Here is a 26,850-nt window from a genome sequence, read left to right as displayed (position 1 = left end):
GGATGGAGAGTGATAGTAGATTTGAGGTTAGGATCAGATCAGCCATGATCTTATTGAATGGTGGAGCAGGCTCGAGGGGCCGATTGGCCTACTCCTGCTCCTATTTCTTATGTTCTTATTTTGTACCAATACAAGAGCTAATTGTAATTTTCAGTTTACTCTAAGCTCAGAGCTTTCTACTGCCCGGGACACATTCCCTTCCCCCCGTTCTCACCCCCCCTCCCCACCTCGTCATTCCTCCTCCCCTCTCCCCACCTCGTCGTCCCTTCCGCCACCACCCCATCTCCCTTAAATTGTGTGTTAGAATCCCAGCAAGGCGCTGTACAGACAACTGCCCCTAGTTCAGACAGTGGGCCCCTGGGGTGCACAGGTCAAATGGGAAACGGTGAAATGTGCATTTAGGATGAATGTATGTGTGTTGAAATGACAGACAGCTTGGTGTTGGATTTTGCAGGTTTTAATCCTCTGACGGGAGATGGCGGAGGCTCGTCTTTGTGGAGACCGGGTCGCAGGGGGCCATCTGCTGGAACATGAGGTTAAAGGTGGGTCAGTGCCCACTGCTACAGTCAGCACTGACCACAGCTGGAGATACACTATCCTGTTACCAAAGCTCGTCAAGTTGAGTGATTTTATTCTGCTTGGTTTCAACCTGTTAGTTACACCTGACTTTTAACATCCACTTTTTATTAATGTAAAAGATCAGTTCTGCTCTCGGTAATTATCTTTAGGATTTCGGTGTTTGCTCAACTGAAACTTGATGAAATTGACAGCTATGAATGATGTCATCCTCGTAAATGGCAGTGCAGCCAATGGGGATGCCTGAAAATGGACATGGGTAGTGGCACTAGAATGTCTTGTGAAGTGAACATTCCTTGCTTTTAAATACCAGAATGAGTAACTAAGTTTATTTTGTTTTAGCTGATGATTAAAGGCATCAAATATCTTTGAGATTCCAGACGTGCAATTACTAGAATGTTGTATTAGTTTTCATCATCTGGAGATACAATAAATGTACATCCTGTTTCGATGAATGAATCTCGCCTTTATATGAAACGACATCTGCATTCGACACAATGTGTATATGGACACCTGTGTGTGTGTGTGTGTGTGTGCGCGTGGGTTTCTCTGTCTGCGCGTGGGTTTCTCTGTCTGCGCGTGGGTTTCTCTGTCTGCGCGTGGGTTTCTCTGTCTGCGCGTGGGTTTCTCTGTCTGCGCGTGGGTTTCTCTGTCTGCGCGTGGGTTTCTCTGTCTGCGCGTGGGTTTCTCTGTCTGCGCGTGGGTTTCTCTGTCTGCGCGTGGGTTTCTCTGTCTGCGCGTGGGTTTCTCTGCGCGTGGGTTTCTCTGTCTGCGCGTGGGTTTCTCTGTCTGCGCGTGGGTTTCTCTGTCTGCGCGTGGGTTTCTCTGTCTGCGCGTGGGTTTCTCTGTCTGCGCGTGGGTTTCTCTGTCTGCGCGTGGGTTTCTCTGTCTGCGCGTGGGTTTCTCTGTCTGCGCGTGGGTTTCTCTGTCTGCGCGTGGGTTTCTCTGTCTGCGCGTGGGTTTCTCTGTCTGCGCGTGGGTTTCTCTGTCTGCGCGTGGGTTTCTCTGTCTGCGCGTGGGTTTCTCTGTCTGCGCGTGGGTTTCTCTGTCTGCGCGTGGGTTTCTCTGTCTGCGCGTGGGTTTCTCTGTCTGCGCGTGGGTTTCTCTGTCTGCGCGTGGGTTTCTCTGTCTGCGCGTGGGTTTCTCTGTCTGCGCGTGGGTTTCTCTGTCTGCGCGTGGGTTTCTCTGTCTGCGCGTGGGTTTCTCTGTCTGCGCGTGGGTTTCTCTGCGCGTGGGTTTCTCTGTCTGCGCGTGGGTTTCTCTGTCTGCGCGTGGGTTTCTCTGCGCGTGGGTTTCTCTGCGCGTGGGTTTCTCTGCGCGTGGGTTTCTCTGTCTGCGCGTGGGTTTCTCTGTCTGCGCGTGGGTTTCTCTGTCTGCGCGTGGGTTTCTCTGCGCGTGGGTTTCTCTGTCTGCGCGTGGGTTTCTCTGTCTGCGCGTGGGTTTCTCTGTCTGCGCGTGGGTTTCTCTGTCTGCGCGTGGGTTTCTCTGTCTGCGCGTGGGTTTCTCTGTCTGCGCGTGGGTTTCTCTGTCTGCGCGTGGGTTTCTCTGTCTGCGCGTGGGTTTCTCTGTCTGCGCGTGGGTTTCTCTGTCTGCGCGTGGGTTTCTCTGTCTGCGCGTGGGTTTCTCTGTCTGCGCGTGGGTTTCTCTGTCTGCGCGTGGGTTTCTCTGTCTGCGCGTGGGTTTCTCTGTCTGCGCGTGGGTTTCTCTGTCTGCGCGTGGGTTTCTCTGTCTGCGCGTGGGTTTCTCTGTCTGCGCGTGGGTTTCTCTGTCTGCGCGTGGGTTTCTCTGTCTGCGCGTGGGTTTCTCTGTCTGCGCGTGGGTTTCTCTGTCTGCGCGTGGGTTTCTCTGTCTGCGCGTGGGTTTCTCTGTCTGCGCGTGGGTTTCTCTGTCTGCGCGTGGGTTTCTCTGTCTGCGCGTGGGTTTCTCTGTCTGCGCGTGGGTTTCTCTGTCTGCGCGTGGGTTTCTCTGTCTGCGCGTGGGTTTCTCTGTCTGCGCGTGGGTTTCTCTGTCTGCGCGTGGGTTTCTCTGTCTGCGCGTGGGTTTCTCTGTCTGCGCGTGGGTTTCTCTGTCTGCGCGTGGGTTTCTCTGTCTGCGCGTGGGTTTCTCTGTCTGCGCGTGGGTTTCTCTGTCTGCGCGTGGGTTTCTCTGTCTGCGCGTGGGTTTCTCTGTCTGCGCGTGGGTTTCTCTGTCTGCGCGTGGGTTTCTCTGTCTGCGCGTGGGTTTCTCTGTCTGCGCGTGGGTTTCTCTGTCTGCGCGTGGGTTTCTCTGTCTGCGCGTGGGTTTCTCTGTCTGCGCGTGGGTTTCTCTGTCTGCGCGTGGGTTTCTCTGTCTGCGCGTGGGTTTCTCTGTCTGCGCGTGGGTTTCTCTGTCTGCGCGTGGGTTTCTCTGTCTGCGCGTGGGTTTCTCTGTCTGCGCGTGGGTTTCTCTGTCTGCGCGTGGGTTTCTCTGTCTGCGCGTGGGTTTCTCTGTCTGCGCGTGGGTTTCTCTGTCTGCGCGTGGGTTTCTCTGTCTGCGCGTGGGTTTCTCTGTCTGCGCGTGGGTTTCTCTGTCTGCGCGTGGGTTTCTCTGTCTGCGCGTGGGTTTCTCTGTCTGCGCGTGGGTTTCTCTGTCTGCGCGTGGGTTTCTCTGTCTGCGCGTGGGTTTCTCTGCGCGTGGGTTTCTCTGTCTGCGCGTGGGTTTCTCTGCGCGTGGGTTTCTCTGTCTGCGCGTGGGTTTCTCTGTCTGCGCGTGGGTTTCTCTGCGCGTGGGTTTCTCTGCGCGTGGGTTTCTCTGCGCGTGGGTTTCTCTGTCTGCGCGTGGGTTTCTCTGTCTGCGCGTGGGTTTCTCTGTCTGCGCGTGGGTTTCTCTGCGCGTGGGTTTCTCTGTCGCGTGGGTTTCTCTGTCTGCGCGTGGGTTTCTCTGTCTGCGCGTGGGTTTCTCTGTCTGCGCGTGGGTTTCTCTGTCTGCGCGTGGGTTTCTCTGTCTGCGCGTGGGTTTCTCTGTCTGCGCGTGGGTTTCTCTGTCTGCGCGTGGGTTTCTCTGTCTGCGCGTGGGTTTCTCTGTCTGCGCGTGGGTTTCTCTGTCTGCGCGTGGGTTTCTCTGTCTGCGCGTGGGTTTCTCTGTCTGCGCGTGGGTTTCTCTGTCTGCGCGTGGGTTTCTCTGTCTGCGCGTGGGTTTCTCTGTCTGCGCGTGGGTTTCTCTGTCTGCGCGTGGGTTTCTCTGTCTGCGCGTGGGTTTCTCTGTCTGCGCGTGGGTTTCTCTGTCTGCGCGTGGGTTTCTCTGTCTGCGCGTGGGTTTCTCTGTCTGCGCGTGGGTTTCTCTGTCTGCGCGTGGGTTTCTCTGTCTGCGCGTGGGTTTCTCTGTCTGCGCGTGGGTTTCTCTGTCTGCGCGTGGGTTTCTCTGTCTGCGCGTGGGTTTCTCTGTCTGCGCGTGGGTTTCTCTGTCTGCGCGTGGGTTTCTCTGTCTGCGCGTGGGTTTCTCTGTCTGCGCGTGGGTTTCTCTGTCTGCGCGTGGGTTTCTCTGTCTGCGCGTGGGTTTCTCTGTCTGCGCGTGGGTTTCTCTGTCTGCGCGTGGGTTTCTCTGTCTGCGCGTGGGTTTCTCTGTCTGCGCGTGGGTTTCTCTGTCTGCGCGTGGGTTTCTCTGTCTGCGCGTGGGTTTCTCTGTCTGCGCGTGGGTTTCTCTGTCTGCGCGTGGGTTTCTCTGTCTGCGCGTGGGTTTCTCTGTCTGCGCGTGGGTTTCTCTGTCTGCGCGTGGGTTTCTCTGTCTGCGCGTGGGTTTCTCTGTCTGCGCGTGGGTTTCTCTGTCTGCGCGTGGGTTTCTCTGTCTGCGCGTGGGTTTCTCTGTCTGCGCGTGGGTTTCTCTGTCTGCGCGTGGGTTTCTCTGTCTGCGCGTGGGTTTCTCTGTCTGCGCGTGGGTTTCTCTGTCTGCGCGTGGGTTTCTCTGTCTGCGCGTGGGTTTCTCTGTCTGCGCGTGGGTTTCTCTGTCTGCGCGTGGGTTTCTCTGTCTGCGCGTGGGTTTCTCTGTCTGCGCGTGGGTTTCTCTGTCTGCGCGTGGGTTTCTCTGTCTGCGCGTGGGTTTCTCTGTCTGCGCGTGGGTTTCTCTGTCTGCGCGTGGGTTTCTCTGTCTGCGCGTGGGTTTCTCTGTCTGCGCGTGGGTTTCTCTGTCTGCGCGTGGGTTTCTCTGTCTGCGCGTGGGTTTCTCTGTCTGCGCGTGGGTTTCTCTGTCTGCGCGTGGGTTTCTCTGTCTGCGCGTGGGTTTCTCTGTCTGCGCGTGGGTTTCTCTGTCTGCGCGTGGGTTTCTCTGCGCGTGGGTTTCTCTGTCTGCGCGTGGGTTTCTCCGTCGGCGCGTGGGTTTCTCTGTCGGCGCGGGGCTTGCTCTATCTGCGCGGGGCTTGCTTTTTCTGCGCGGGGCTTGCTCTATCTGCGCGCGTGTCCCACACAATCGCGATACCTTGTATATCACAATATATACTCACCACCCAACGAGACCATGTGATCTCCTGGGAGAGGCGAAAAATCAGATAAAAAACCCACGTCAATTTGGGAGATAAAAACTGGGAAATTCCTCCTCGACCCATCTAGGCGATCGAAACTAGTCCAGGAGATCACTGTGGCCCTGAATTCCCTGCAGTACCTACCTTCTGTGCGAGGTGATCTCCGCCCCAGCCAGAAACAGGGCCAGCTCTCGCCTGAAGGAATTCAGCATACAGGACTATGGGGGAGAGCAAGGCAGCAGGATTAATGTGAGATTGGTACAGGGCTATGGGGAGAGAGCGGGGCAGTGGGATTAGTTTGGGATTGTTACAGGGCTGTGAGATTAGTTTGGGATTGTTACAGGGCTATGGGGAGAGAGCAGGGCAGTGGGATTAGTTTGGGATTGATCCAGGACTATGGGGAGAGAGCGGGGCAGTGGGATTAGTTTGGGATTGTTACAGGGCTATGGGGAGAGAGCAGGGCAGTGGGATTAGTGTGGGATTGATCCAGGGCTATGGGGAGAGAGCAAGGCAGTGGGATTAGTGTGGGATTGATCCAGGGCTATGGGGAGAGAGTGGGGCAGTGGGATTAGTGTGGGATTGATCCAGGGCTATGGGGAGAGAGCGGGGCAGTGGGATTAGTGTGGGATTGTTACAGGGCTATGGGGAGAGAGCAGGGCAGTGGGATTAGTGTGGGATTGATCCAGGGCTATGGGGAGAGAGCAGGGCAGTGGGATTAGTGTGGGATTGACCCAGGGCTATGGGGAGAGAGCGGGGCAGTGGGATTAGTGTGGGATTGATCCAGGGCTATGGGGAGAGAGCAGGGCAGTGGGATTGATCCAGGGCTATGGGGAGAGAGCGGGGCAGTGGGATTAGTGTGGGATTGATCCAGGGCTATGGGGAGAGAGCGGGGCAGTTGGATTAGTGTGGGATTGATCCAGGGCTATGGGGAGAGAGCGGGGCAGTGGGATTAGTGTGGGATTGATCCAGGGCTATGGGGAGAGAGCGGGGCAGTGGGATTAGTTTGGGATTGATCCAGGGCTATGGGGAGAGAGCGGGGCAGTGGGATTAGTGTGGGATTGATCCAGGGCTATGGGGAGAGAGCGGGGCAGTGGGATTAGTGTGGGATTGATCCAGGGCTATGGGGAGAGAGCGGGGCAGTGGGATTAGTGTGGGATTGATCCAGGGCTATGGGGAGAGAGCGGGGCAGTGGGATTAGTGTGGGATTGATCCAGGGCTATGGGGAGAGAGCGGGGCAGTGGGATTAGTTTGGGATTGATCCAGGGCTATGGGGAGAGAGCGGGGCAGTGGGATTAGTGTGGGATTGATCCAGGGCTATGGGGAGAGAGCGGGGCAGTGGGATTAGTGTGGGATTGATCCAGGGCTATGGGGAGAGAGCGGGGCAGTGGGATTAGTGTGGGATTGATCCAGGGCTATGGGGAGAGAGCGGGGCAGTGGGATTAGTGTGGGATTGATCCAGGGCTATGGGGAGAGAGCGGGGCAGTGGGATTAGTGTGGGATTGATCCAGGGCTATGGGGAGAGAGCAGGGCAGTGGGATTAGTGTGGGATTGATCCAGGGCTATGGGGAGAGAGCGGGGCAGTGGGATTAGTGTGGGATTGTTACAGGGCTATGGGGAGAGAGCGGGGCAGTGGGGTTAGTGTGGGATTGATCCAGGGCTATGGGGAGAGAGCGGGGCAGTGGGATTAGTGTGGGATTGTTATAGGGCTATGGGGAGAGAGCGGGGCAGTGGGATTAGTGTGGGATTGATCCAGGGCTATGGGGAGAGAGCGGGGCAGTGGGATTAGTTTTCGATTGCCCTAGCACAGATCCAGCACAGACACAATGGGCCGAATGGTTCCATGGTTTGTAAATATGTCTGATCAGCAGGGACAAATAGGTGAATAAATATATGAACATGGCTCAAGCTCTGTTGCTAGTACTTGCTCTTTAAATACATTTGATGAGTCCTTGGAGGTTACACTGCCGTTTGAGACCAGCCACAGTGTTTAAAACGGAGCCAGCACGAGCTGAAAGGATCACTTTTTATATGTCCACCAGTAATGACATGGCAAAACCTTACTCTGCACTGCCACACAGAACAGCCATAACCACACCAACCCTGTGTAAAACAGCTGACTTAAGCGACAGTGGCAAATGTTTGGAATAATTATGCTGTTCACAAGAAAATTATGGATTACAGCTTCAAGTTTTAAAAAGATCAAAACTGCACTTTGAAAAAAGTTACACATGACAATTTGTAGCCTTACTTTGGATGCGATTGCTCAACATAATTAAAGAAAAAGGTCGAAACTTGTAGAGGAGACACATTGATTTTTTTTTTAAGTTGCTTTACACGCAGCAATCGATGGAATACAATGTGGGTGTAAAACTCGAGCTTAATGATGCAATGTTCAGTGACAGAATTACGTACACCATGAAGCGACTCTGGTCCAGATTTTCCTGGGATTTACACTGTTGTAACGGTGTGACTACAGCGTAGGGAGCCTTGAACAGCGCAAAAGGAAATTATGGAGCAACTGACTTGCGCCATTAATTGCCCCGCAGGATTTTCCTGGGACTTTCGGCCCCCTCACCGGAAACTGTTGGGTAAATATAATGGCCCAGAAATTCGGGTCCCAACGCGTGAGTACGCACGGGGTACTCGCGCGTGGACCCGATAGAAGTGCCGGTTTCTTGCATGCACTACGCATGCGCGGGAAACCGGCACTTCCGATCCTCTGAACGAAGGGGTTCAGAGGTCGAACGCGTGCGCGCGGAAGTCTGCGCGTGCGCGTTGAACTTGCGTTTTTTTTACAGGTTTTTCCGTGAGGGTAAGTATTTAGATTTTAGAAATGTAAAAACCAGGCGTAAGGACTGCATTTTAAAAGGTAAGTGGTCAATTAATTAAAATTAAAACATTTTTTCCACAGGTTTATTATTTTTAAATACTTTAAAGCAAGGTAAGTTTATTTTTAGCCCTATTTTTTTTACAAAATTATTTTTTTCAAAAATTTAAATTGTTTAAAATAGTTATTTAATGTAATTTATAGTTTATTTAAAAAGTGTGATTTAAAAAAAGAAAAAAAAAAAAAATTATTTGAAGGTTAAGTACTGTTTTGGGCCCTCAGCATTCATACGTTTTGACAGGTCTTTCTGTCAAGACTTATGAATGGAGCATTCCCTGCTCCGATTGGCTGCCTATTGCTCACGTGATCCCAGGGGACACATCGCACTAACTACGCCCCTGGGACACGCAAGCACAGCGCGCCGGCCTCTGGGACAGGCCTCGGAGAGGAATTCCACGCAGGCCCAGAGCTCAACTGTCGGCGCGCTAGGTAAGTGTAGGTCGGGGGCTTGCACCCGTGGGAAGCCCCCGACCCGAATTTCTGGGCCAATAGTTCCACCCCCATTGAAATCAATGGCGATTGCAATTTTCCTGCTTTTAAGCCAGTTTTCATACTTCTGCCACTTAGACACAAAAATAATGGTTCTGGTCACCTGGTCAGATCTTGACTTTGAAATAACGCTCAAAATAATGTTGAGCTCCTGAAGAATTTGTTTCATTTCAGAGTAAAAATAACAATTTCTGAGCCAGAGAGAAGTTTCAGTAAAACAGCTGAAGCTGAAAAAAGGATATTGTGCTGTTCCAGGTAAAAACAAACAGCCGGATACACCAGAGGGTGAGTCAAAATCACGGGCGAATGTTTATCAAACCTTCAGAGTTCAAACTAAAATTAACTTGATAAGATCATTTCATGGCTTTTCTTTATACGGTCACAATTGAGATTTTAATAGACTTTAAACTTCTAATGACTCAATAAAAATAAAACCAAATAGATGAGATGCAGCACCAACAAGCTCCAACATTCTAACTTTTACAAATTTTTCTATTAAGTCAAAAGTGAAGAAGCTTAATGAGAATTACAATCCAAAGTAGATGGTGTTAAAAAAAAACATGGAGATGAACTTGTTCAACTTCCAACAGATTCTTACACACAGAAATTGAAGACGGAGTTATCGCTTCCCTTCAGTTCAACTCAATCCCTTCACTGGTCGCTGCTCCTGATTCTCCCGTGACCAATTCAAATCCGTTTCCAACGAAAACCCAGCGTCTGTTGCCACCGGAGGATCGGGCCGCACTGCCTCGAACTTACGGCACTCGCCTGCAAAATCACCAACACGGGACCCGGCCCAGAACACTCACTGCCCCAGGGGGACCCGGCCCAGAACACTCACTGCCCCAGGGGGACCCGGCCCAGAACACTCAGTGCCCCAGGGGGACCCAGCCCAGAACACTCAGTGCCCCAGGGGGACCCGGCCCAGAACACTCACTGCCCCAGGGGGACCCGGCCCAGAACACTCACTGCCCCAGGGGGACCCGGCCCCAGAACACTCACTGCCCCAGGGGGACCCGGCCCAGAACACTCACTGCCCCAGGGGGATCCGGCCCAGAACACTCTCTGCCCCAGGGGGACCCGGCCCAGAACACTCACTGCCCCAGGGGGACCCGGCCCAGAACACTCACTGCCCCAGGGGGACCCGGCCCAGAACACTCACTGCCCCAGGGGGACCCGGCCCAGAACACTCACTGCCCCAGGGGGACCCGGCCCAGAACACTCACTGCCCCAGGGGGACCCGGCCCAGAACACTCAGTGCCCCAGGGGGACCCGGCCACAGAACACTCAGTGCCACTGGGGGACCCGGCCCAGAACACTCACTGTCCCGGGGGGACCCGGCCCAGAACACTCACTGTCCCAGGGGGACCCGGCCACAGAACACTCACTGTCCCAGGGGGACCCAGCCACAGAACACTCACTGTCACTGGGGGACCCGGCCACAGAAACAGAAATATTCAAGGGTACAAGGTGTTCAGAAAAGATAGTCAAGGAAAAAAGGGAGGTGGGGTGGCAGTGCTGATTAAGGAAGACATTGTAGTGTTGGAAAGGGAGGATGTTCTTGAGTGGACAAGGACAGAATCCATTCCATTAGAGAGTTGAGGAACAAAAAGGGTCTGATCACACTATTGGGGGTATTCTACAGGCCTCCAAATAGTGAGAGGGAGGTAGAGGAGCAAATCTGCAGGGAAATCGCAGAGCTATGCAAGAGCTATGGAGTGGTGATATTGGGGGACTTTAATTACCCAAATATCGATTGGGATAATGCTAGGGTAAAGGGAAAGGAGGGGGAGGAATTTCTGAAATGTGTTCAGGAGAATTTCCTTGACCAGTATGTTCTTGGCCCAACTAGGAAGGAGGCATTGCTGGATCTGGTGCTGGGGAATGAGGTGGGCCAGGTCGACCAAGTGTCTGAGGGAGAACACTTGGGTACGAGTGATCATTGTATCATAAGATTTAGATTAGCAATGGAGAGGAGCAAGGAACAATATCTAGAGTGGAACTTCTAAACTGGAATAGGGCTAACTTCAATGGGATGCGAAAGGATCTAGCCAGGGTAAAATGGAACCAAAGACCGACAGGAAAAACTGTAACGGAACAATGGGTGATCTTTAAGGAGGAGATGTTCCAAGTACAGGCTAGGTACATTCCAACAAGAGGGAAGGGTAAGGGAACCAAAGCAAGGGCTCCTTGGATGTCGAGGGAGATAGAGAAGATGATGAAACAAAAAAAAGAGGGTGTATGATAAATGTCAGTTGAATTCTTCAAGGGAGAACCAGACCAAATACAATAAGTTGAGAGGGGAAGTGAAGATGAAAATAAGATTGGCAAAGAGAGAATATGATAGTAGAATGGCAGTTAACATAAAAGGGAACCCAAAAATCTTCTACCAGCATGTAAGCGGGTAGTAAGAGGCGGGATGGGGTCTATTAGGAACAAAGAAGATGATATATGCTTAGAGGCGCAGGGCAAGGCTAGAATACTCAATGAGTACTTTGTATCGGTGTTTACTAAGGAGGTGGATGCTGACAAAATATCGGTAGAAAGGTAGAAGCAATGGAAGGGGTGAAAATTGATAGACAGGATGTACTAGAAAGACTGGGTATGCTTAGAGTGGATAAGTCGCCCGGTCCAGATGGCTTGCATCCCAGGTTGCTAAGGGAATTGCCATAATTTTCCAATCTTCCCTAGATGCGGTGGAGGTGCCTGAGAATTGGAAAGTGGCAAATGTTCAAGAAAGGGTGTACGGACAATCCTTGTACAGGAAACTTTCTGATATCCGGCACTGACGGGACCGAGCTGGTGCCGTACCATCAAAAGTGCCAGACATACCAGCGTTAATGTTGAAACATACAGAACTGAAAAGCTCCGTGTGAATCAACAAACCCTGTTGCTTAGCAACAGCTTCAAAACAGTCGGCTGCAGCTGCAAGCGTCTCTAGCTGAAGCTGTTGCTATAGCTACAGACCTTGCAGTGCCTGACTGGGGGAAAAAAGCAACGAGAACTAAAAAAAACTTATAGATAATGGCTCCTGATTTCTGCCGTTAGATCGAGTATTCCGGACATATAACCTCCGGATAAACCAAAGTTTCCTGTAACTAAAGGCCAGTCAGTTTAACATCAGTGGTGGGTAAAGTTTTAGAAACAATATTCAAAAAAAAAATTCGGGCACTTGGAGAGGTAACAGGGAGGCTTGATAAAGGGAATGCAATGGATGTTGTCTACATGGAATTTAGAAAGGCATTTGACAAAGTACCACATAGAAGACTGGTTAACAAAATTGAGGCTCATGGAATAGGTGGGTTAGTGGCAACTTGGATAAGGAATTGGCTTAACGACAGAAAACAGCGAGCTGTGGTAAATGGCTGTTTTTCAGACTGGAGGATGGTAGACAGTGGTGTTCTCCAAGGGTCAGTGCTAGGACCACTGCTTTTTTTGATATATATAAATACAGAGTAGAATTTCTAAATTTGCCGATGACACCAAACTTGGGGGTGTGGCAAACAGTGAGGATGATACCAATCGACTGCAACAGGATATAGAAAGGCTAGCAGAATGGGCAGACAAGTGGCAGATGGAATTTAATACAGAGAAGTGTGAGGTGATGCATTTTGGCAGAAAGAATAGGGAGAGGCAATATACACTTATTGGCACAGTTTTAAAGAGTGCAGGGACCGAGGGACCTGGGAGTTAATGTGCATAGGTCCCTGAAGGTGGCGGGACATTTTTGTTTATTCATTGATGGGATGTGGGCGTCGCTGGCTGGCTAGGCCTGCATTTAGTGCCCATCCCTAATTGCCCTTGAGAAGATGGTGGTGAGCCGCCTTCTTGAACCGCTGCAGTCCATATGGTGTAGGTACACCCACAATGCTGTTAGGGAGGGAGTTCCAGGATTTTGGCCCAGCGACAGTGAAGGAACGGCGATACAGGTCCAAGTCAGGATGGTGTGTGGCTTGGAGGGGAACTTGTAGGTGGTGATGTTCCCATGCGTCTGCTGCCCTTGTCCTTCTAAGTGGTAGAGGTCGCGGGTTTGGAAGGTGCTGTTGAAGGGGCTTTGGTGAGTTGCTGCAGTGCATCTTGTAGATGGTACACACTACAGCCACAGTGCGCCGGTGGTGGAGGGAGTGAATGTTGAAGGTGGTGGATGGAGTGCCAATCAAGCGGGCTGCTTTATCCTGAATGGGGTCGAGCTTCTTGAGTGTTGTTGGAGCTGCACTCATCCAGGCAAGTGGAGAGTATTCCATCACACTCCTGACTTGTGCCTTGTAGATGGTGGAAAGGCTTTGGGGAGTCAGGAGGTGAGACACTCGCCACAGAATTCCCAGCCTCTGGCCTGCTCTTGTAGCCACAGTATTTATATGGCTGGTCCAGTTCAGTTTCTGATCAATGGTAACCCCCAGGATGTTGATAGTGGGGGATTCAGCAATGGTAATGCCATTGAATGTCAAGGGGAGATGGTTAGAGTCTCACTTGTTGGAGATGGTCATTGCCTGGCACTTGTGTGGTGCAAATGTTACTTGCCACTTGTCAGCCCAAGTCTGAATGTTGTCCAGGTCTTGCTGCATATGGACACGGACTGCGTCAGTATCTGACGAGTCTCGAATGGTGCTGAACAGTGTGCAATCATCAGCGAACACCCCCACTTCTGACCTTATGATGGAGGGAAGGTCATTGATGAAACAGCTGAAGATGGTTGGGCCTAGGACACTGCCCTGAGGAACTCCTGCAGTGATGTCATGTGATTGAGATGAATGACCTCCAACAACCACAGCCAACTTCCTTTGTGCTAGGTATGATTCCAACCAATGGAGAGTTTTCCCCTTGATTCCCATTGACTTCAGTTTTGCTAGGGCTCCTTGATGCCACACTCGATCAAATGCTGCCTTGATGTCAAGGGCAGTCACTCTCACCTCACCTCTGGAATTCAGCTCCTTTGTCCATGTTTGGACCAAGGCTGTAATGAGGTCAGGAGCCGAGTGGCCCTGGCGGAACCCAAACTGGGCGTCAGTTAGCAGGTTATTGCTGAGTAAGTGCCGCTTGATAGCACTGTCGACGACACCTTCCATCACTTTGCTGATGATTGAGAGTAGACTGATGGGACAGTAATTGGCCGGGTCGGATTTGTCCTGCTTTTGTAGACAGGACATACTTGGGCAATTTTCCACATTGCCGGGTAGATGCATATTGAGAGAATGGTTAGCAAAGCATATGGAATCTTGGGCTTCATAAATAGAGATATTGAGTGCAAAAGTAGAGAAGTTATACTGAACCTTTATAAAGTGCTGGTTAGGCCACAACTGGGGTATTGAGTCCAGTTCTGGTCACCACACTTTAGGAAGGATGTGAAGGCCCTTGAAAGGGTGCAGAGGAGATTTACCAGAATGGTTCCGGGGATGGGGGATCTTAGCTACAAGGATAGGTTGGAGAAGCTGGATTTGTTTTCATTAGAGCAAAGGAGGTTGAGGGGTGATTTGATAGAGGTGTACAAGATTATGACGGGTTTGGATAGGCTAGACGGGGAATGGCTGTTCCCACTAGTTGATGGTACAAGGACTAGGGGACACAGATTTAAGGTTTTGGGCACGAGATACAGGGGTGATGTGAGGAAAAACTTTTTTACGCAGCGAGTGGCGAGGACCTGGAATTTGCTGCCGACAGAAGTGGTGGAAGCGGAGACACTCAATGTTTTCAAGGGGAGACTGGATAGGCACTTGAGGGAAATAAACTTGCAGGGCTACGGGGATAGAGCGGGGAATGGGACTGACTGGATTGCTCTACAGAGAGCCGGCACGGACTCGATGGGCCGAATGGCCTCCGTCTGTGCCGTTATGACTCTATGACCTAAAAATTCGGTTGCTTTGCGCCTCCCGTTAGCACCCGAAGGGGGGGCTAACGGGGCGCAAAGGAACTAGCACCCAAGCGCGGCACCGCCAACGCCTCCTGCGAAATTCAGCGTGAGGTTAGCGGCGGTAACCATTAGCGGCACTGCGCCACCGGCGATGATGTCATCACCGTGCGCAGCGCCCTGCTCGCGCCCTGGCTGCGATCTTTGGTAGCGCCCCCTGACTTACCGCCGGATGCTATGTCCGACAGCGCCAGAGGGGCCTACGGCTGTGCTAATTAAAGGCGAGGTGCCGAGCGGCCATTTATGTTGCTAGCTGCCTGCCGTCCCCAGCCTCCTGACCACCCCACCTCCTGACCACTTCTCTTAAGTGCCGGGTTCTTTTGCCGGCACTCCGATCCCCGGTGGCCCAGCTGGGCCCCGGGACGCGCTGCGCAACGCCCCTCCCCTTTAAGAAGGGGAGGAAGGCCTGCAGTACCGTGGTGCGATGTGCCGTGATATTCCCTTGCAGCGCCCCAAGAGGGAGGCGGGGCGCTTCTCGTAGAGCCCGCTTCCATCTTGGGGTGCTACCGATGATCTTCAGTCGCGGGGGCGCTTATTTTTCAGGGCACAGAAGGGGGTACGACTCAATTTTTCCCCTTATGACTCTATGACCCAGCCCCAGAACATAGAAACATAGAAGATAGGAGCATGAGTAGGCCATTCGGCCCCTCGAGCCTGCTCTGCCATTCAATGAGATCATGGCTGATCATCCAAATTCAGTACCCTGTCCCTGCTTTCTCCCCATATCCCTTGATCCCTTTAGCCTTAAGAAATATATCCAACTCCTTCTTGAATATATTTAATGAATTGGCCTCCACTGCCTTCTCTGGTAGAGAATTCCACAGGTTCACCACTCTCTGGGTGAAGAAATTCCTCCTCATCTCTGTCCTAAATGGCTTACCCCTTATCCTTAGACTGTGACCCCTGGTTCTGGACTCCCCGACCATCGGGAACATCCTTCCTGCATCTAGTCTGTCTAGTCCTGTTAGAATTTTATAAGTTTCAATGAGATCCCCTCTCATTCTGCTAAACTCCAGCGAGTACAAGCCCAATCGACCCAATCTCTCTTCATACGTCATTCCTGCCATCCCAGGTATCAGTCTGGTGAATCTTCGCTGCACTCCCTCCATGGCAAGAACATCCTTCCTCAGATAAGGGGACCAAAACTGCACACAATACTCAAGATGTGGTCTCGCCAAGGTCCTGTACAACTGCAGCAAGACACCCTTGTTCCTGTACTCAAACCCTCTCGCTACGAAGGCCAACATACCATTTGCCTTCTTAACCGCCTACTGCACCTGCATGCTTACCTTCAGCGACTGGTGCACAAAGACACCCAGGTCTCGTTGCACTTCCCCTTCTCCCAATCTTATTGCCATTCAGATAATAATCTGTCTTCCTGTTTTTGCCACCAAAGTGGATAACCTCGCATTTATCCACATTGGGCAGATGCAGTATAATCACCCAGCCTGTCCCCGAGACCCCCAGGACACTCATTGGCCCAGGGGGAAGGGGGCGGGGTTTACCGCCGGTGACTCTGTCTCTAAGAGGCGGGGCTGCCGCAGCAGCCAATGAGCGGCGAGGCGCTGTCTGGGGCCGCCGCCATTATAAGCGCTGCGGGCGGCGCGGGCCCGGGAGCGGAGCATGGAGCGGCCACAGGCAGCCCAGAGCCGGGCGGGGGCCCGCGGCCGCGGCCTGCCCGGGGTATGAGCCCCGCCGAGTGACGAGCGCGACTGTGAGCGGGGAGGGAAGGCGGTGAGGCGAGGCAGGGAGCGGGCAGAGTGGTGAGGCCGGGGATGGCGCCCCGGTGCCGGCGCTCTTGGCTCAGCGTCTTACTGGGCTTGGTGCTCGGCTTCGCGCTGGCGTCCCGGCTCATCTTACCCCGCGCCGCCGACCTGAGCAAGGTGCCGCGGCGGAGAGCCGGCCCGCTGTGCGGCCGACGGGGGCTGGGAAGCGGACGGGCGCCGGAGGGCGAGGCCGGGGCCTCGGACTCGCGCTTCATGTACGTGGGGGTGATGAGCGCCAAGAAGTACCTGAGGAGTCGGGCGGTGGCGGCCCACCGGACCTGGGCCCGCCACATCCCCGGCAAGGTGGAGTTCTTCTCGAGCGAGGGCTCGGAGCTGAGCCTGCCGCTGCCGCTGGTGGCCCTGCCCGGGGTGGACGACACCTACCCGCCGCAGAAGAAGTCCTTCCTGATGCTCAAGTACATGGCGGAGCGGCACCTGCAGCACTTCGAGTGGTTCGTGCGGGCCGACGACGACACGTACATCCGCGGCGAGCGGCTCGAGAGCTTCCTGCGGGGCCTCAACAGCAGCCAGCCGCTCTACCTGGGCCAGACCGGTCTGGGCACGCCCGAGGAGCTGGGCAAGCTGGCACTCGAGCCCGGCGAGAACTTCTGCATGGGCGGCCCGGGCGTCATCCTGAGCCGCGAGCTGCTCCGCCGGGTGCTGCCGCACATCAGCCAATGCCTGCGGGAGATGTACACCACCCACGAGGACCTGGAGGTCGGGCGCTGTGTGCGCCGCTTCGCCGGCGTCCAGTGCGCTTGGTCATACGAGGTAAGGCCCGGGGGCGCAGCGGCTGTCGGCCGGGGCCCGGGGCAGAGTGGGCACCCAGGGTCCCCTGGTGCACAGCTTCTGGGATCATGCTGAGAGTCTGACACACCGGCGGCAGTGTAGACTACAAAGGGATAGCGATAGATTGTGAATGGGCAAAACTGGCAAATGGATTTCACTGTAGGCAAGTGTGAGGTCATCCACTTTGGACCTAAACAGGATAGAACAGGGTACTTTCTAAATGGTGAAATGCTAAAAACAGTGGAGGTCCAAAGAGACTTGGGTGTCCGGGTACATAGATCATTAAAATGTCATGGACTGGTACAGAAAATAATCAAAGCCTAATGGAATGCTGGCCTTTGTATCTAGGACTAGAATACAAGGGGTAGAAGTCACGCTACAGCTATACAAAGCCCTGGTTAGACCACACCTGGAACACTGTGAGCTAATCTGGGCACCACAGATATAGGATATAGTGACGTTGGAGGGAGTACAGCGTAAGTTTACCAGAATGATATTCCATATCCCGAACGCCAAACGTTAAATTACGAGGAAATTGTGCAAACTAGGGTTGTATTCCCTAGAATTTAGAAGGTTAAGGGGTGAAGGGACTGAGAGAAATCATCTACCCTATGTGGAATCTAGAAATTAGAGCCAGGCCTTTCAGGAGTGAAATTAGGAAACAATTCTATACACACAAGTAGAAGTTTGGAATCTCTTCCGCAAGCGGTAGTTGATGCGAGGTCAATTGTTAATTTTAAATCAGAGATTGATAATTTTTTGTTAACCAAAGGTATTGAGAGATATGGGCCAAAGGCGGGTATATGGAATTAGGCCATAGATCAGTCATGATCTCATTGAATGGTGGAACAGGCTCGAGGGGCTAAATGGCCACATCCTGTCTGTGTTTCCATTTCGATCTCTGATCAGACAGCTTGATACATCCCCAGCGCTAAGTGACGTCACATCCACTGGTTTGTCCCACAACCGTTTGTGGCAGGTAGTGATGGTGAGAGCGGTCGTCACTGGCGGGGCGTGTATTATGTCACCCCAACTCCGTGTGAGGGGGTCACAAAGCACAGCGGCCTATCTAGGGCACTTGCAGTATTTTAGACGGGTATATGGCGTGTGTAGCCTGCGTGGAGTGTTGGGCTTGAGTGTACAAGTTTGAATTGACCCCTCATTTTACTGCATGTAGTGATTGTGAAGCTTTGTCTCCAAATTTATTTCATTCTTCCTCTGGCTTGGTAGCGGAGTTGTTCCTGACCCCTTCAGGGGTTGATAGAAAGGTAAACACATTGCTATGAGGTCTTGGGATGAGGGTGTCGTTCTAAGGAGTGGGTTGTCTCCCTGGTATTGGCACAGTGTCACTGGATCTTGGAATGCTGAATTTTGGAGTTATAGCAATGGTTCTGTTGAATGAGCTGGTGTTTGTCTTGGTTGCTAGAAGGGCAAAATCTTGCCCATGTGACTAAGTCCCCCTCATTCCAAACTTTGGATTCTGCTTGTGGTAATGTGGTAGATTGAGGAGAGGACTGATCATCTTTGTGGGATCTTCAGCAAAGAGCAGATAGAGTGTCACCTTGGAGTATTGCAGTAGCTTTTCAGTATGTTTTAGAAAGTTTGCTTATTCTTGCCTTCAGCTGAATCCAAACTCCAGGCATTTAGCTGCTCCCCGTCATTGCTAAAAAACCTTCACAGGCTGTATGTGGGTGGTGTTTGAATTGACATTTAGTTTTACTGAAGAGCTTCGTCTGATGAGCCTGGGAGTCCACTTTGCATTGCAGCAAGCTGTTGTACAGCATGGCCAGGTGACTGGGTACTTAGTGGCCAGTAAATAAATATAGGCAGCTTAACTGCTTACAAGTGCATGTCTAATTAAAACAGATATAAAATACATTCCCTCGTTGCATTGTAAGGATGTCGAGTTTGGTGTGAAATTGTCTATTGACGTGTAGATTAAACCTGCTCAGCCTGGCCTCTCATCCCCTTGCCTTCTGAACTGAGCTTTCCAAATAAAGGCCATCTGCAGACCTGCCTGTATCATCTCCAACCCTTCCCCTCATGTCCTCTTGCTCATTCTTTGCACTGTCATCTCCTTCACTTCCCTTTTTCACCCCCTCTGGTTGTAGTAAAGTCCATCACCTGCTTGTTTCATTCTTTGTTCCCCTTTTCACTTCACAATTCTGTGTTCTGTTGTGGGTGTCTGACCCCTCTGGTGTGACTGTGTGGCTGGAGGAGGGGGTCTGTGACTGCGTGTATGCCCCCACTGGATTCCTCCAAACCTTTACTAGTGTCTGTTATTCCTTGCAATTGAGGAAAGCCCGGGTAAATGAACAGCAAATGCCATTGCAAATTCCAAGTAATTGCTCTTTGGTACAGCACTTCCCTGTCCGCTTCCTCTTGAGCGACATTCAACCTTTGAAACTGCATTTCTCCTGCCCCGCGGACCTCCGCCACTGTTACTCGGCAGTGGGGGTTTAGTGATGCTGAATGTGCTGAGACTTTATACAAATGGAATGTGGTGTTGGGACCATGTAAAGGGGGTGGGGATGAATGGTGGAGATCAAGGGCCCCAGGTCTTGAGGGTCTGATTTGTGAGATGGATTTCCGTAGTTACAGGGGTGGGGAGGGACGGCGGGCAGCCGTGAGAAGTTGCTGCCCTGACCATTGCCTGTTTCCAGGGTGGGAGACACTGATTGAGGGGATGGAGCCTGCGCTGCCTGCCCTCTTCAGGCTGTGACCCAACCACAGGAGATGTGGTTATTTGCCACATGAATATGCTCTTTGGAGTTCAAAAGAATTGGTTTTGCCAGCTGTAGTTGTGGGCCAGTTTCAGACTGTCTGGGACAGCAATGGCCAGTGCAGAACCGTGCATTCCACAAACTCGAACATTTTTAAAAAGCCCTTTATTGGGGCTGAGAGAATGGAACTCACCACCTGCACACTCTGGGGCTATGCAGTTATGAGCAGAGAGAAAATTCTATCAATAGCATGGATTTTTAGAATCTTAAAGCAAAGAGAAACTTTGCAATGTAAGGTTTTGTCTTAAGATGGTGGAAGCGTACAAGTCCTGCACAGATGGAGACCGTCACTTTTTTACAAACTGTAACCAAAGCAGTTCTTGGTGATCCATCTTCCTGCCCCCTGGGGTTTAGACAGCTGTGTAAAAGCTGACTTTAAACTGCCTTCAGGCGGGTGGTAGTCTATGCAAACTTACAGAAAGCACTGAAGTTGGAAGTTTAGAACTGAGTAGTAACTTCAGTGAGGACTGGTTGATTTCTGGGTCCTGGTGGAGTGCAGCTAGTCAGTGTCCCTGGGCATCAGCAGTGCCAATCGGCATCTTTAAAAATTGACTGAGTTGGGATGCATCACTTGTTTAAATAAGACACTGCTAATAAATTCTTCAGTAGCGCAGTCACTTATTGCAAGGGTACATGGTGGGCTCAGTGAATTCCTGAGGTTTGCTCATCAAGCAATCGACGATCGCCTGATGGCTCAATTCTGGTTTGGTTTCTGTGTTGTACCAGCTTTTGTCATTGAAATGTAGGGTGAGGGGGGCGTGGAGCAGCTCGAAATACAGGCTGGACAACTTGGGAATGGCTCGAGGCTTTGTTCACATGACCTGATCCAAGACTGCGTGTAACCTGGTTATCAGCAAATATCCAAGTTTGTTTTCTCAGTATTAAATTTCTAATGTTGAAAAAAAATAAGCTTCTCGCCATATAGCTAATGTCACTCTGCCTCGTAGTTCCTATCTTATATCTGAGGTACTCGCAGGCAGATTTAGTCAACCGCCTCGTTTGGTCATTCTTCCCAGACTTTTGACTCCTGGGATTGATTTCCATTTTTGGAGAAAATCCAAGAACAATTGAACGGCTTCAAGCCTGTTGTAAATGTAGAAAAGCTTCAACTTTTTAAACCAAAATAGAAGTTCTCCCTCCTGCACTGTGATCTGAGATGCAAAGCTGTCTACCGTTTCAGCATCCCCTCTCAAACAGTCTGGAAGCAGAGCCTTATCTATCAAGCCGAGCCGGAGACTGCTGAACGGCAGCCTGACTGCTGAGGGAACCCACTATCTATTCCCTGAAATGTTGTCTTCTAGCTTTGCTTCAATTCATTGAGAAGCCATCGAGTTTTTATTTCCAGTAGGTGATGAGAAACACTGAGTATCAAATACTTTTTTAAAAAATTTTAAAAAAGCTCCAGTTGTTGCAAATACAGCAGCTCAGTCAACACCTGGTGACAGCACTCGGCCCAGGGCAAGGTGTTCCAGGTGAGTGCTCCTGATCACAGTACTCGCCCCAGGGCAAGGCGTTCTTGATCACGGTACTCGCCCCAGGGCAAGGTGTTCTTGCTCCTGATCATGGTACTCGCCCCAGGGCAAGGTGTTCTTGATCACGGTACTCGCCCCAGGGCAAGGTGTTCCAGGTGAGTGCTCCTGATCACGGTACTCACCCCAGGGCAAGGTGTTCCAGGTGAGTGCCCCTGATCACGGTACTCACCCCAGGGCAAGGTGTTCCTGATCACGGTACTCGCCCCAGGGCAAGGTGTTCTTGATCACGGTACTCGCCCCAGGGCAAGGTGTTCCAGGTGAGTGCTCCTGATCACGGTACTCACCCCAGGGCAAGGTGTTCCAGGTGAGTGCCCCTGATCACGGTACTCACCCCAGGGCAAGGTGTTCCTGATCACGGTACTCACCCCAGGGCAAGGCGTTCTTGATCACGGTACTCGCCCCAGGGCAAGGTGTTCCAGGTGAGTGCTCCTGATCATGGTACTCGCCCCAGGGCAAGGTGTTCTTGATCACGGTACTCGCCCCAGGGCAAGGTGTTCCAGGTGAGTGCCCCTGATCACGGTACTCACCCCAGGGCAAGGTGTTCCTGATCACAGTACTCGCCCCAGGGCAAGGTGTTCCTGATCACGGTACTCACCCCAGGGCAAGGTGTTCCAGGTGAGTGCTCCTGACCACGGTACTCACCCCAGGGCAAGGCGATCCAGGTGAGTGCTCCTGGTCACAGCCTGGTGACTACATTTGTCTCAAACAGTTGTGCAGGTGGGCTCGTATGTTCTGACTGGTGGTGAATGGTTGGTTGTTTTCAGGAGTTTAGTCGTTTCTCGGTTATTTTCCAGCCACATTCCTTGCTCTTGATTTGCACATTTTCTGCCTCTGCAGTTCGGATTGGCTCAAAGTAAAACAGCAGAAAATCAGGCAAGTGTAAAGGAATTGTACGCAGGCCTTGTTAAAGTGTTTTGGTTGTGTGCTGTATAGTGTGTATAGCATGCAGTTCCTGTGCCACCATTTTAGTAATTAAAATTCTTCTCACCAAAGTTATTAAAATTATACTAATCCATGTATAGATTATCCAACAGTCTGCAGTTGACTGGGTGATAGACAAATTAATTCTGCATCAAGCAAATTGACTCCAGTTGATTGGGTGGAATACAGTTCTTTTGGGGATTCACTTGTGTTAATTGGTTTTAATTATAGCAGTCACACAGAATCACAGAAACCCCACAGTGCAGATAGAGGCCATTTCGGCCCATCGAGCCTGCACCGACACATATCCCACCCGATCCCCGTAACCCCACGTATTTAATCCCCCTAACACTAAGGGTCAGTTTATCATAGCCAATCACTTTTTTGTATCTTTTTTTCTTCCCTAACTGAAATTTGTATCTTCAGTAAATTACATATTTCACAATAGCATGATTAAAGGCACGATTATTTGTCCTTTGTGTGTGAGTAGCTTCATTAATGATCTTGTGAAGGCTTCTTGGCTTGGCTTTTATTTTGGAACCCAGAGGCCGCACTCTGCACTGTCTGAGCGTGTGCAGTGCAGTTCCCCACCGTGTACAATTATGATTTTCTTGCGAGTGAAAGACACATTGTCCTGAGGATTTCTGACATTCATTCGCCCCACTTAAACTGGAACGTTCCTTGCCGAATGTTTACATTTTAATTTTAATCCACTGCTTACATCGAGCAATGTATTTATTTATTTTCAGTGAAATATAGCCCCTGCTCTAATTTGCTTTCACTATAGTTAATTTTTTAGTTGAATAAATACTGTTCTGGGGCAAAATGAATTCTATAGCAAACTCTAGAATCTTGAGGGGATTTTGTCCTGTCCCATAGAAACATAGAAGATAGGAGCAGGAGTAGGCCATTCGGCCCCTCGAGCCTGCTCCGCCATTCAATGAGATCATGGCTGATCATCCAAATTCAGTACCCTGTCCCTGCCTTCTCCCCATATCCCTTGATCCCTCCTCATCTCTGTCCTAAATGGCTTACCCCTTATCTTTAGACTGTGACCCCTGGTTCTGGACTCCCCGACGGCGGGGGGGGGGGGAACATCCTTCCTGCGTCTAGTCCTGTCCCACCTTGCCTACTGCTGGTAAACCCAATGTATCTCGATACCCGCCTCCAGCCTGTCCCACCAGCCTCTAGTGGTTAAACTGGTGTAAGAGAATCAATAATAACCAAGAAAGCTGGTTTCTGGAGAAATGAACAATTTTGTGGAATGTGATTCAAATCACCAGTATATGTCCTAGAATGCCATATAGTGAAAACTTATTTAGTCACACTATCAGTGGCCTGATGCTTTGCACACTGCCCAGTGTAACACTGCTGTATGAGCACCATACACTCTGACTCATTGAACCAGGCAATCCACTTGTGTGTTGCAGCATGCTGACCAGGGGATGGGGGGTTGTTAGTACTGGTATGATGCACACTTGACATCTGAGACCAGCTGAAGTGCGGTGGGCATAGAGTACCCGGTCAATGAGATTGTGCACTTGCCCCAGGTAGTGTGATCTTGAAGGTATTTGAACACATGGACTCAATTCTCGATTTGCATGCTGGCTTGACTGTACTTGCCTTTATGCTGAGCTCAGACTTGCTGTTTCTCCCTCTGGGTATTTCAACAGTTATTTCATTTCTCACACCTAGAGGAACAACGTTGATTCTTGGGCGTGTGTTTGAGGACTCGAGCCCGTTGCGTTCATGGTGAACAAGCAGCCCCAGCTTGCTCCGAAACTCGAGAGAATCTAAGGTGAACTCTTTCTGACGTGCCACGTTGCCTCCAACCACCCGAGACCAGTGTCTTCAGACAAATTTTTTTAATTAATTCACGGGATGTGGGCATTGCTGGCAAGGTGGTGAGAGCCGCTGCCTTGAACAGTTGTCGTCTGTGATGAAGGTACTATCACAGTGCTGTTATATAGGGAGCTCCAAGATTATGACCCAGTGACGAGAAGGAATGACTATGTATTTCCAAATTGGGATGGTGTGTAACTTGGAGGTGATGGTGTTCCCATGCACCTGCTGCCTTTGTCCTTCTAGGTGGAAGAGGTCGCGGGTTTGGGAGGTGCTGTCGAAGAAGCCTTGGCGAGTTGCTGCAGTGCATCTTGTAGATGGTACACACCAGCCACGGTGCGTCGGTGGTGGAGGGAGTGAATGTTTAAGGTGGTGGATGGGGTGCCAATCAAGCGGGCTGGTTTGTCCTGGATGGTGTCGAGCTTCTCGAGTGTTGTTGGAGCTGCACTCATCCAGGCAATTGGAGAGTATTCCATCACACTCCTGACTTGTGCCTTTATAGATGGTGGAAAGGCTTTGGAGTCAGGAGGTGAGTCACTCGCCTCTGAGTACCTAGCCTCTGATCTGCTCTTGTAACCGCAGTATTTATGTGGTGACCCACCCCCAACCAGGATGTTGATGGTGGGGAATTTGACAATGGTAGTTCCGTTGAATGTCAAGGGAAGGTGGTTAGACACACTTGTTGGAGATGGTCCATGCCTGGCACTTATGTGCCCATTTGTAACTTACCAGTTATCAGCCCAAGCCCAAATGTTGTCTAGGTCTTGCTGCATGTGGGCACAGACTGCTTCATTGCAAATAGAACTGAACACTGCGATGTTCATGGAGCCTCCTCCTCCTGTTGTTTTTAATTGTCCACCACCATTCATGACGATGTTGCAGGACTGCAGAGCTTTGATCTGATCCGTTGGTTGTGGGATTGCTTAACTCTGTCTATAGCATGCTGCTTCTCCTGTTTATTTTGCATGTAATCTGGTGTTGCAGCTTCATCAGGTTGGCACCTCATTTTTAGATATGCCTGCTGCTGCTTCTGGCATGCTCTTCTACATTCATTGAACCAGGGTTGGTCCCCTGGCTTGCTGGGGGTGGTAGTGAGGGGTGTGTCAGGCCATGAGGCTACAGATTGTGGTAGAATAAAATTCTGCTGCTGATGGCCCACAGCACCTCATGGATCGCCAGTTTTGAGGTGCTAGATCTGTTCTGAATCTATCCCATTTAGCACGGTGCCGCACAACACAATGGAGGGTGTCCTCAGTGTGAAGACGGTACTTCATCTCCAAGGACTTTCATCATTTTGTACACCTCAATCAGGTCCCCCCCTCAGCCTTCTTTGCTCCAAGGAAAACAACCCCAGCCTGTTTAGTCTTCATAGCTGAGGCGCTCCATCCCAGGTAACATCCTGGTGAATCTTCTCTGCACCCTCTCCAAAGCAATCACATCCTTCCTATAGTGAGGCGACCAGAACTGCACACAGTACTCCAGCTGTGGCCTTACCAGCATTTTGTACAGCTCCATCATAACCTCCCTGCTCTTATATTCTATGCCTCGGCTAATGAAGGCAAGTATCCCATAAGCCTTTTTAACCACCTTATCTACCTGATCCGCTGCCTTCAGGGATCTATGTACATGTACACCAAGGTCCCTCTGACCCTCTGTACTTCCTAGGGCCCTACCACTCATTGTGTATTCCCTTGCCTTATTTGTCCGTCCAAAATGCATCACCTTGCACTTTTCAGGGTTAAATTCCATTTGCCACTTCCGCCCATCTGACCAACCCGTTTATATCGTCCTGTAGCCTGAGGCTTTCCTCCTCGCAATTTACCACCCCACCAATTTTCGTGTCATCTGCGAACTTACTGATCATACCTTTTACATTCTCATCCAAATCATTTATGTAGATCACAAACCGCAAGGGACCCAGCACCGATCCCTGAGGTACCCCACTGGACACAGGCTTCCAGTTACAAAAGCAACCTTCGACCATCACCCTCTGCCTCCTGCCACTCAGCCAGTTTAGGATCCAACGTGCCAAGGCACCCTGGATCCCATGGGCTCTTAACTTCTTGACCAGTCTCCTATGTGGGACTTTGTCAAAAGCCTTACTGAAGTCCATGTATACCACATCCACAGCATTTCCCTCATCCACACACCTAGTCACCCCCTTGAAAAATTCAATCAGATTGGTCAGACATAATTTACCCTTGACAAAGCCATGCTGACTATCCCCGATTAATCCTTGCCTCTCCAAGTGGAGACTAATTTTGTCCCTCAGAATTTTTTCCAATAATTTCTCTACCACAGATGTTAGGCTCACTGGCCTGTAATTCCCTGGTTTATCCCTGCTACCCTTCTTGAATAATGGTACTACGTTAGCTGTTCTCCAGTCCTCTGGTACATCCCCTGTGGCCAGAGGTTCTGAAAATTTGTGTCAGAGCCCCTGCAATCTCCTCCTTTGCCTCACACAGCAGCCTGGGATACATCTCGTCCGGGCCTGGGGATTTATCCACTTTTTTGCCTGCTAAAACTGCTAGTACCTCCTCCCTCTCGATGCTAATATGTTCAAGTATATCACAGTCCCCTTGCCCGATTTCTATGTCTACATCATCTTCCTCCGTAGTGAACACAGATGCAAAAAATTAATTTAAAACCCCGCCTACATCATCTGGCTCTACACACAGATTGCCACTTTGGTCCCTAATGGGCCCTACCCTTTCCCTGGTTGTCCTCTTGCCCTTAATATACTTATAAAACATCTTAGGATTTTCCTTTATTTTGCTCGCCAGTGTTATTTCATGGCCCCTCCTCGCCCTCCTAATTTCTTTTTTAAGTATGCCCCTGCACTTTTTATACTCCTCTAGGGCTTCCTCCGTCTTTAGTCTTTTGTAACTG

The 26,850-nt window shown here is 51.1% G+C and overlaps 2 protein-coding genes across 2 annotated transcripts in view; both read left to right on the top strand.

Annotated features, from left to right (window-relative positions):
* selenos (selenoprotein S) overlaps positions 1–1,031 on the top strand; it is a 38,758-nt gene extending 37,727 nt beyond the window's left edge. Inside the window, exon 6 of the mRNA XM_085968933.1 lies at positions 455–1,031. Within this exon, the coding sequence (XP_085825059.1) occupies positions 455–534 (80 nt within the window). The 3' untranslated portion in view covers positions 535–1,031. The remainder of the gene's footprint in view (positions 1–454) is intronic.
* A 14,857-nt stretch (positions 1,032–15,888) lies between these two features.
* Positions 15,889–26,850, top strand: part of chsy1 (chondroitin sulfate synthase 1) — a 51,875-nt gene continuing 40,913 nt past the window's right edge. The window contains exon 1 of the mRNA XM_085968932.1: positions 15,889–16,865. Within this exon, the coding sequence (XP_085825058.1) occupies positions 16,104–16,865 (762 nt within the window). The 5' untranslated portion in view covers positions 15,889–16,103. The remainder of the gene's footprint in view (positions 16,866–26,850) is intronic.

Source organism: Somniosus microcephalus, chromosome 27 (genome assembly GCF_052327205.1).
Source record: "Somniosus microcephalus isolate GS21.2 chromosome 27, FLI_Smic_1.0, whole genome shotgun sequence".
Taxonomy (NCBI): domain Eukaryota; kingdom Metazoa; phylum Chordata; class Chondrichthyes; order Squaliformes; family Somniosidae; genus Somniosus; species Somniosus microcephalus.
Note: the sequence above shows the minus strand (reverse complement) of the source record. Positions and strands in the feature narration are given on the sequence as shown.